Raw genomic sequence first — 10,674 nt, forward strand, 5'->3', positions numbered from 1 at the left:
TATTGTCCATTAAACCATTCTGCCCGCAATGTCTGTCTTCTGGAGAACCTGTTTCATGGGCTGGTTCGTTCAGACTTTTATTGTGTGCGCTTGGAAATACGGGCCGTAATCAGAGTGAGGCTACTACTAAGGAGTATGCAAACTTTTCAAGTTTTTGATACTTTAGTTCTGGGCCTTGTAGAACTTTGTTGGTGAAATACACAGGATGCTGCCCGACCTCATCTTCCTGTATTAAAGCTGATGCTATAGCTCTGTCTGCTACTGACAGGTATAGGACGAGCTCTTCCCCGACCATGGGTCGGGTCAGGATTAGAGGCTGGCTTAAGAACCTTTTGAACTCTTGGAAAGCTTCTTCGCTTTCCGGAGTCCATTTGAACTGGCATCCTTTTCTTAGTAGGGTGAATAGTGGAAGGGATCTTAGTGCCGATCCCGCCAGGAATCTGGAAAGGGTGGCGAGCCTCCCATTTAGATGTTGGACCTCCTTTAGACAAGTCGGACTTTTCATTTCCAGGACAACTTTGCACTTATCGGGCTTTGCTTCAATTCCTCTTTGTATTAGCATGAACCCTAGAAATTTTCCCGCCTCCACCGCGAAGGTACATTTTGTGGGATTTAGTCTCATCCCATGCAACCTTATGGTGATGAAAACTTGCGAGAGGTCTGTTAAGAGGTCGGTTTCCTCCTTGGTTTTCACCAGCATGTCGTCTACGTAGACCTCCATTAAGTTCCCGAGGTGCGAAGCAAAAACTTTGTTCATCAACCTTTGGTATGTGGCCCCAGTATTTTTCAATCCAAAAGGCATTACCACATAGCAGTAGTTTGCTCTAGGTGTGATGAATGAAGTTTTTTCCTCATTCGGCTTGTACATCGGAATTTGGTTGTATCCCGAGTAAGCATCCATAAACGACAAGTACTGATACCCTGAGCTTGCATCTACTATGGTGTCAATACTGGGAAGTGGATATGGGTCTTTAGGGCACGCTTTATTTAGCTTAGTGTAGTCGACACACATCCTCCACTTGCCATTTTGCTTTTTCACTAGCACTACGTTTGCTAGCCATGCTGGACACTTGACCTCTCGGATGAAGTCACCTCTAGGAGGGCTTGCACTTGCTCCTCCACCACTTGAGCTCTTTTTGTTCTGAGGTTGCGCCTGTGCTGCTGTACGGGTCGCGATCCGGGGTGTACTGAAAGCTTGTGGGACATGAGCTGAGGGTCTATCCCTGGCATGTCAGAAGCTTTCCAAGCGAAGAGGTCAGAATTATCTTGCAGGAGGTTTATCAGCTTCTGTCTCAAGTCTCTGACTAGGCTGGCCCCTATGTTGGTTTTTTTCCTTCCTCTTTTCTGATTTGAACCTCTTCAGTTCTTCCCCCTGTATGTGGCCGCAGCTCTTCTTTAGCTCTTATTCCTCCGAGCTCTATAGTATGAACTTCCTTGCTCTTTCCTCGGAGGTTCAAGCTTTCATTGTAGCATTTCCTTGCCAACTTCTGGTCTCCCCGTATCGTTGCTATTCCCTTAGGTGCTGGAAATTTCATGCAAAGGTGGGGGGTTGACACCACCGCTCCAAGCCGATTTAGTGTAGTCTTGCCGATCAAGGCGTTATACGCCGATCCGACATCGATGACGATAAAATCGATGCTCAGAGTTTTGGAATTTTCCCCTTTTTCAAAGGTCGTGTGGAGGGGGATGTATCCCAGTGGCCTAATTGGCATATCTTCTAACCCATACATGGTGTCCAGGTAAGCTTTTAGCTCCCTTTCATCCAACCCTAATTTGTCGAATGCGGGCTTAAAGAGTATATCAGCTGAACTTCCTTAGTCCACCAAAGTCCTGTGGAGGTTGGCATTTGCCAAGATCATGGTTATCACCATCGGGTCGTCATGCCCGGGCATGATCCCCTGGCTGTCCTCTTTCGTGAACGAGATGGTCAGGAGATTGGGAGACTCGTTTTCGACTTGATAAACTTGCTTTAGGTGTCTTTTGCGAGATGATTTAGTGAGTCCCCCTCCCGCGAATCCTCCAGAGATCATATGTATGTGTCTCTCGGGGGTTTGTGGTGGTGGATCTCTTCTGTCCTCATCATCTCGCTTTCTTTTCCCATGATTGTCCGACCTTTCCATGAGATATCTATCAAATCGGCCTTCCCTAGCCAACCTTTCGATCACATTTTTAAGGTCGTAGCAATCATTTGTTGAGTGGCCATACATCTTATGGTACTCACAATAGTTGCCGCAACTTCCTCTCTTTTTGTTTTTGATGGGTCTAGGGGGTGGCAACCTTTCAGTATTACAGATTTCTCTGTATACGTCCACTAGGGAGACTTTTAGAGGAGTATAGGAGTGATATCTCCTTGGCCTATCGGGACCGACCTCCTCTTTTTTCTTGGGCTCCCTTTCTTTCTCTTTTGCTGAGTGAGGAGGCCCCTGTCGCCAGCTTGGCTCTCGTAATCTGGCATTTTTCTCCATGTTGATGTTCTTCTCTGCTATCTCTTGTACGTCACTCAAAGAGGTGGGGTGCCTTTTTGATATGGACTTAGAGAAGGACTAGCCCCATGATAACTGCCTCTGTGGACAGGTCTTGAATCTCCAAGCACGCTTTGTTGAATCTTTCTATGTAGTCTCATAGAGGTTCTCCGACCTCCTGTTTGACTCCTAGGAGACTCGGTGCGTGCTTTACTTTATCCTTCTGGATGGAGAACCTCATTAAGAACTTTCTCGAGAGGTCCTCAAAGCTGGTAACCGACCTTGGGGGGAGGCTATCGAACCATTTCATCGCTGCTTTCGACAGGGTGGTCGGGAAAGCTTTGCAGCGAGTCGCATCAGAAGTATCAGCCAGATACATCCGACTTTTGAAATTGCTTAAATGATGCTTCGGATCTGTGGTTCCGTCATAGAGGTTCATATCAGGGCTTTTAAAGTTCATTGGAACTTTTACCCTCATTATATCCTCACTAAACGGGTCTTCTCCCCCCAGGGGCGACTCTTCTCTGTCGCCACGGGAGTTACGACTTCTAAGGAAAGATTCAAGCTTCAAGAGTTTTTCTTCCAACTCTTTTCGTCACTCTATCTCTTCCCTGAGATTTTGCTCTGTCTCTCGTTGTCGTTCTAATTCTTGTTCTAGTTGTTCCAAACGACCTTGGTGGCCGTGGACTAGCCCCATAAGCTCAGTTGCATGGGGCGACCATTCCTTTCCGGACTCTCGTCCTTCCGAGGAATTTACCTTTAGGTTCTTAAGCCCAGAGGTGCCTTCTCTATGGGATGGATTCGTTAGGTTGGCCCAATCGTCTGAGAAAGAAAGCCTTCGAGCGGGTTCGTGTCTATGGGGTCTCCATCCGACTTGTGATTGCGAGAGAATGGGGGGTGGTACCTGTAAAGACACTCCGATGCCTAAGTCAACAAGGGTGTGAGCAGGTCTAAAGAGTATTGGGACTTAGAGATACCTGAGGGGTGTCAGTGTATTTATAGTGGTGAACTAATAACCACCGTTGGAGTAGTTCCACCTTTTAAGGTGGATAACCGTTCCTTTATCTTAGGGAGGTTACAATATGACTCCTGGAAGTGGATTGAGAGATTTTAGGGGCAGTTATTATCTGCCAGCTAATCTCTGCTTCCGAATTCGTTAGGGCAAGTCGTAGGGAGCACGACTTCTTAGAGGAAGGTCGGTATACTGTGAGACTCAACCTTGTGGGTTGGGCCTGTCGTTTGGACCTGGGCCTTAGCGTTGGGTCAGGGTATGAACAATACCTATGTTAATAATAAAAAAATTACATTAAATAAATACTTAAAAACAATATATATTATAATAAGAAGGGAAAAATTGTAAGGCCAAATAAGAAGGTAGCCCAATATCTATTATCCAACATAAGAAACTCTATTACTCATCTTTGATTTTTCATGTTTTATCATAATCACTATACCACAAATTAATTTGAGTTGATAGATTGATTAGCTTACTCATTCGCTTAAACAAGTGTTAGGAGTTTAAATTTTATTTTTATTGACTAACAATAATTTTTTAAATAAAATTTCAATTCATCACAAATTAGTCCGTGGGAAACAAAAAAAAAAAATCACCAACCGTAGCAGCTTATATTTGCTACTTCGATCAGAACAAATCATCAGCCGGTTCAACGTATTCTTTATATAATATCGGTTTTTTAAATTAGTCACAGGAAAAGGTAATAAAACGATTACCTTATACTCTAATATTACATTTGTAACAATATATTAGTGGGTCTCTAACTCAAGTAAGACTTATAATTTAAAAAAAAGAAAGAAGTAAGTTCTAGCCACATGAGAGAGAGAGAGAGAGAGTAAGCAAACGACACAGTAGTAAACAGAGAGAGTGGGGATATGGGGGAGAAGGAGACGGTGCTAAAGGGGGTTATGAAAACTAGGATTTTCACAAATTAAAAAACCTATGATAGAAATAAATCAATGTAATTATAATACCTACACTTAATTGGTCATAAAATCACTCATTCATATAAATGACGCTATCATATTTTTTATCTCTAAAACTCACTAACACTCATAATAATAAGGAGAGAATTTTTGAAACAAACACTAAGTATTTTGATTTATAGAGAGATGGATAACAACATACATATAAAGCCTTTATATAAGCAAACTTTCATAATAAAATAATAGTTCTTATAACAACTAAGCACTAATTGTCATAATTCAAGAAATATGTAGAAACTTTGACTAGTCAATCCCTTGTTCAATTTTGCTTCAAATTCTTAATTATCAATCTTAAAGCTTCCAATTCATGATTCTTCATTCTTCTAATATGGAGATGGTGAGTGCAACTTGTATTCAATTCGTATTCAATTTGATTTTGAACTTCTTCTTCAATGTTTTAGTATGTTGTAGTTGTACTACTTTCTTGAATATTCTTGATTTAATTTTCTAACATTGCCTCCGTTAAATTAAGCTTGTAGAGTTTATCATTCCAAACATCTTCTTTAACTTGTAAAATAATTCGGTCTTCAATGGCTTTGTAAATATATTTGTAACTTGTTCTTCAGTTGGACAGTACTCGATCACAACTTCTTTCTCACTTACCAATTCTCTGATTTTATGAACGCGAATATCAATATGCTTCGATCTTTCATGAAATACTGGATTTTTGCAAAGTGCAATAGCTGACTTGTTATCACAAAATATTGTTGTTGGAGTATTTTATTTCTCGTTTAATTCCTCAAGAATTCTTCTTAGCCAAACTGCTTACATTGCACAACTTGTTGCTGCTATATATTCTGCTTCTGCTCTAGAGAGAGTAACTACTGGTTGTTTCTTTGACGACCATAAAATTACACCGGAACCAAGATGAAATACAAATCCTGAAGTACTTTTTCTTGTTTCTATATCTCCAGCCCGATCACTATGAACAAGGTTTATTTCATTAGTATTCTTATAATAAATTCCATCATTTAAAGTACCTTTGATATATCGAAGAATTCTTTTTGCCGCTTACAAATGGTTGGTACAAGGCTCCTCCATAAATCTGCTAAGCAAACCAACTCCAAACACAATATCTGGTCTAGTCGCAGTCAAGTACCTTAGACTTCCAAACAAGCTTTTGTAGTATGTGGGATTTACTGCTCTGCCTTTATCTTCTCTCAACAATTTGAACTTCTCTTCGACTGGAGTAGAAATTGGTTTTGAGTGCTCCATTTGAAATTTCTTCAAAATATCATTTGCATATTTCTTCCGAGAAATGAAAATTCCATCATCTTTTTGAACCACTTCAATGCCAAGAAAGTAAGACATTAAGCCCATATTCGTCATTTCAAAGTGCTTTATCATAGCCTCCCTGAATTCTGTAATTATCTTCAAATTTTTGCCAGTAAAGATTAAATCGTCAACATAAAGACATACGATCAAGATATCTCCAGGTTTAACAAACTTGATATAAAGAGTATGTTCAAATGGACATCTTTTGAAACCATTCTGAATGAAATAAGAATCAATCTTTTTGTACTATACTCTTGGTGCTTGCTTTATCCCGTACAAAGCTTTCTTCAACTTGTAAACTTTATCTTCTTTTCCAAAAACTTCATATCCTGCAGGTTACTCAACATACACTTCTTCTTCTAAAGTGCCATTTAGAAATGCTGGCTTAACATCCATTTGATGTATCTTCCACTTATTTTAGGCCGAGAGTGAAATAATCATACGAATAGTGTCTAATCTAGCAACAGGAGCAAATACTTCAAAGTAGTCGATACCTGGTTTTTGTTGGTATCCTTTTGCAACTAATCTTGCTTTGAAACGATCAACTTCACCGTTGGGTTTGTACTTAGTTTTGTAAACCCACATTACTCCAATCGGCTTTTTATCTGCTGGAAAATCTGTCAGTTCCCATGTGTAATCCTTCTCAATGGCATGAATATCCTCATCCATTGCTTTCTTCCAAGTGTTGTCTTTAGAGGCTTCTTCAAAGTTCAACAGCTCACAATCCGAAAATAGAGCAAAATTTATGATTTCTTCATCGGACGGATCATTGTCATTGCCATCTTCATAATCTGCTAATTTAGTAGGTAGTCTTCGCTTTCTTTGTGATCTTCTAGATGATTCTGGTTGTTCGATTGTATCAGGTTGCCTTTCTTCTACTTCATCACATGTATTTGGAGTTATAGTCAGCTGCTTTTCTATCTTTGTGTTCCAGTCCCACATGTCTTTCTTGTCAAACATCACGTCTCTGCTGATGATCACTTTCTTTGATTCTGGATTATACAACTTGTATGCTTTTGAGTCTGTGCAATAGCCAATAAAGATACACTCCTCACCTTTGTCATCTAACTTCTTCCTTAATTGATCTGGTACATGGGCATAAGCTATACACCCAAAGACTCTGAAATGATGGATGGAAGGTTGCTTTCCACTCCAAGCTTCCTCTGGAGTTTTATCACGAACACTTTTTGTTGGACATCTGTTTAAAATATGAACTACTGTTGCGACTGCTTCTGCCCAAAATTCATTAGGCATTTGTTTTGACTTGAGCATGCATTTGACTATATCCATGATGGTTCTGTTCTTTCTTTTAGCAACTCCATTTTGTTGAAGAGTGTATCTAATTGTTAGTTGGTGTTGAATTCCGTGTTGCTTAAAGTATTCTGAACACCCAAGGTATTCTATTCCTCTATTTGTTCTGAGAATTTTGATTTTATAGTCACTTTGTTTTTTGACAAACTCCTTGAATGTCTTAAAGACATCACATGCTTCTAATTTCTGTTTCAGAAAGTATACCCATGTATATCTACTAAAATCATCAATAAAAGTGATAAAGTACCTGCTACCACCATTACTTGAAATTTCTACATAACAGAGATCTGAATGCACAATTTCAAGTAATCTTCTAGCTCTCTATGACTTTCCTGTAGGGAATGGATCTCTGTGCTTCTTTTCCAGTTGACAAATCTCACAAACACAATTAGAAATATGAACCCATGGTAGACTAGAAACAAGTCCTTTTCTTGACAGGTAGTTTAGGCCAAAAAAATGAAAGTGCCCAAACCACACATGCCATAACCAGTTATCATCAAGTATCACATAACTCATGCAAGAGGGATTGACATGTTGAATTTTTAATGGAAACATTCTATTTGAAATCATCTTTGATTTATCTATAAACCTTCCATTATTGTCAAATACAGTACAATATCTATGATAAGTTATCATCTTATATCCCTTCTCAGATAATTTTTCCATACTCAGTAAATTGTAATCAAGTTTAGGAGCATAGAAAACATCAGAAATATAACTCAGAGAACCATCTTTCAATCTAATTGGTATGTGCCATTTTCTTTCAATAGGGATCTTTGTACTATTGCCAAACTTCAATAATAGTTTAACTGAATCATCTAGAGAAGAAAATAACTCCTTTCTACCAGACATAAGATTACCACAAGCATTATCCAAGTACCATATATTTTCATCTTCAACACATGAATTACTTGTAAAAAATAAAGTCTACCCGGATTATCATTAGTATTTTGATACCGATTTTCTGGAACGTGTGCTTGATTGTTATTCACCATTTTGAATCTGCAATCTACTTCTTTGTGTCTATACTTTCCACAATGAAAGCAATTGAAATTGGTTCTTTCTTGATAAAAATTGCATCAACCTCTTCCTCGGTTGACAGGCCTAAAATTTGTTCCACCTCTTCCTTGATTAGGTGGTGTAAAATTATTATAACTTCCTTGGTTGTAATTGCCACGACCTCTACCTCTGTTACTTTCTCTTCCTCTACTTTGAAAATTAAAACAACGACATCGTTTCTTCTTGTGTAGGGCTTGATTCTGCAACATTGTTTAAATTCACTCGACTTTTCAAGGCTTCCTCAGTTGATTTTTCTGACTTCTCCAGTATTTTGCTGATGTGGCTTTCCATGGTTCCTTGCAACTCTGCAATTATCATGGTGTCCATATCGTGGGACTCTAGTATCGTAGTCACCACATGGTCATACTTCATCAACATGGTGCGAAGAATTTTCTCCACCACTTTACTATCGGGCATATCTTCTCCACAGACTCTCATCTTATTGACAAGATTTGTAACACGAGTATAATATTGCTCAATAGTTTCTGAGTTAGACATCTCGTATCTTTCATATTCTCTTCTTAAAGACTGTAGCTTTGCTTTCTGAGCTTTATCTACGCCTTTGTATGACAGCTTCAATGTGTTCCATGCTTCTTTTTCACTTATGGCATTTGCTATTTTTCCAAACACAGTATAATCTACACCTTGATGAATTTAAGATAGCGCCAATTGATATCTCCTCTGTTGGGCAGCATCTACTCCTTCTTGCAAATCTGGTGCAATAAAATTCCACACGTTCTGGGCCTTCAAATGGGTAGACATCAAAGTCTCCCAATAACTATAATCAAGTTTCCCATCTAACTTGGGATCGGACCACACAATATCAAAAGTGTTTGCCATACCGAATCTATGAACAAACAACTATGTGAGAACTCTCCCACACCTCACAAACTCTCAAACACCAAGCGCTAGATTAACCAACTCTGATACCAAATGTAAGTATAATACCCACACTTAATTGGTCCTAGGATCACTCACTCATATAAATGACGCTATCATATTTTTTATCTCTCAAACTCACTAACCCTCATAATAATAAGGAGAAATTTTTGAAACAAATACTAAGTATTTTGATTCATGGAGAGATGGATAACAACATACATATGAAGTATATAGGCAAACCTTCATAATAAAATAATAATTCTTATAACAACTAAGCACTAGTTATCATAATTCAAGAAACATGTAGAAACTTTGACTAGTCAATTCCTTATTCAATTTTTGATGCCAGGGCAGGCCAGTTTTACTGACCTTTTCTTTACTGTTTTAGGGTAGTTTCATGCATTTTCTTAGTGAATAAGGCAAGTTTTGGATGAAATTACACTTACACCTTGATTCAAGAAACTTTTGTGAACTTTGCATAATTTCATGAGTATTTTGCTAGAATTGCATGATAAATTGATGATGCATAATCTCATGACTTTGGCTAGAGCTTTGATGCACTTTAATTGCTTGATTTTAGGGCAAAGGAGGCAAGGAAGAACCACGTTAGTATTCACGTTAACCTAGTTAACGTGAACACTAACGTGGAATGGTAAAGCTTGCAACGTTAATGAGAAAAGTGATCACCAATAATGCCTGCGAAGCCATCCAAAGCTCACGTTACTTGCCACGTTAACTAAGTTAAGGTGGTAGTTAACATAGAAGAGAAAGGAACTCCAACGTTAATAGAAAAAGTGAACATCACTAACATTGGAGAACTTGGCAATGATCCACGTTAAGAGTCACGTTAACTTAGTTAACGTGAACTCTAATGTGGAAGAGGAAAACAAAAGCCAACGTTAGTGACACTCACTTTTGTCACTAACGTTGGACCAACTAGCATTTCCTACGTTAACTTTCACGTTAAGACTATTAACGTGAAACTTAACGTGGAGTTGAGATCAAAGAGCCAACGTTAGTGACACTTACTTTTGTCACTTACGTTGGAAGATGGCATCATTACTACGTTAAGAGCCACGTTAACTTAGTTAACGTGAGTTCCAGCGTAGAGAATGTGGCATTTGGAGCGTTAGTGACAAAGGTGAGTGTCACTAACGCTCTCGAAGGTGGATCACACCTACGCTAAGAGTCACGTTAGCCATACTAACGTGGACTCTAACGTAGGAACAAAGGGGCACTAAGCAACGTTAATGGGAAAAGTGATTCCCATTAACGTTCGCGAAGGGGTACAATCCAACGTTATTGGGAAAAGTGAGTCCCAATAACGTTGGCCAAATTTTGAGAAAGCAACGTTAGTGGTCACGTTAAGACCACTAACGTTGGATTTAACGTGGATATATGAGGTTGGAACGTTAGTGGAAAAAGTGAATGCCACTAACATTCTCGAACCCACAATGGCAATCAATGTTAAATCTTACCAAATACCCAAAGCCTAATTCATATTTCTCTGCAAGTTGGGCCCACTAAAGGTGAGAACTGCTTCAACTCAAGATCCAAAACCCACATCCAAGACTTGAAGAACTCACTAGAAGATCAAGAGGAATAGTATATATAGGAATAGTTTTGAACTATAGAGAAGCTTGGCACTTTTGGGAACTACTCTCTATAGATTTACTTTTCTGCA

General features: G+C 39.0%; 1 protein-coding gene across 1 annotated transcript; it reads right to left on the minus strand.

Moving 5' to 3' along the window:
* Nucleotides 1–1,316: 1,316 nt before the first annotated feature.
* LOC107474892 (uncharacterized) lies at nucleotides 1,317–2,465 on the minus strand. The gene is made up of 2 exons (XM_016094540.1): nucleotides 1,869–2,465; nucleotides 1,317–1,787 (listed from the first exon to the last, which is right to left on the minus strand). The coding sequence occupies exons 1-2, from the start codon at nucleotides 2,463–2,465 to the stop codon at nucleotides 1,317–1,319; spliced, it is 1,068 nt and encodes a 355-aa protein (XP_015950026.1).
* Between the last annotated feature and the right edge of the window lie 8,209 nt (nucleotides 2,466–10,674).

This window comes from Arachis duranensis, chromosome 2 (assembly GCF_000817695.3).
Source record: "Arachis duranensis cultivar V14167 chromosome 2, aradu.V14167.gnm2.J7QH, whole genome shotgun sequence".
Taxonomy (NCBI): Eukaryota; Viridiplantae; Streptophyta; class Magnoliopsida; order Fabales; family Fabaceae; genus Arachis; species Arachis duranensis.

What these genes read in the sequence shown, in the direction of transcription:
- LOC107474892 (XM_016094540.1), bottom strand. Translation starts at nt 2,465, where the DNA reads ATGGAGAAAAATGCCAGATTACGAGAGCCAAGCTGGCGACAGGGGCCT. An exon ending in CCGGGCATGACGACCCGATG is followed by an intron (nt 1,788 to 1,868) that starts GTGATAACCATG and finishes ATACTCTTTAAG; the next exon opens with CCCGCATTCGACAAATTAGG.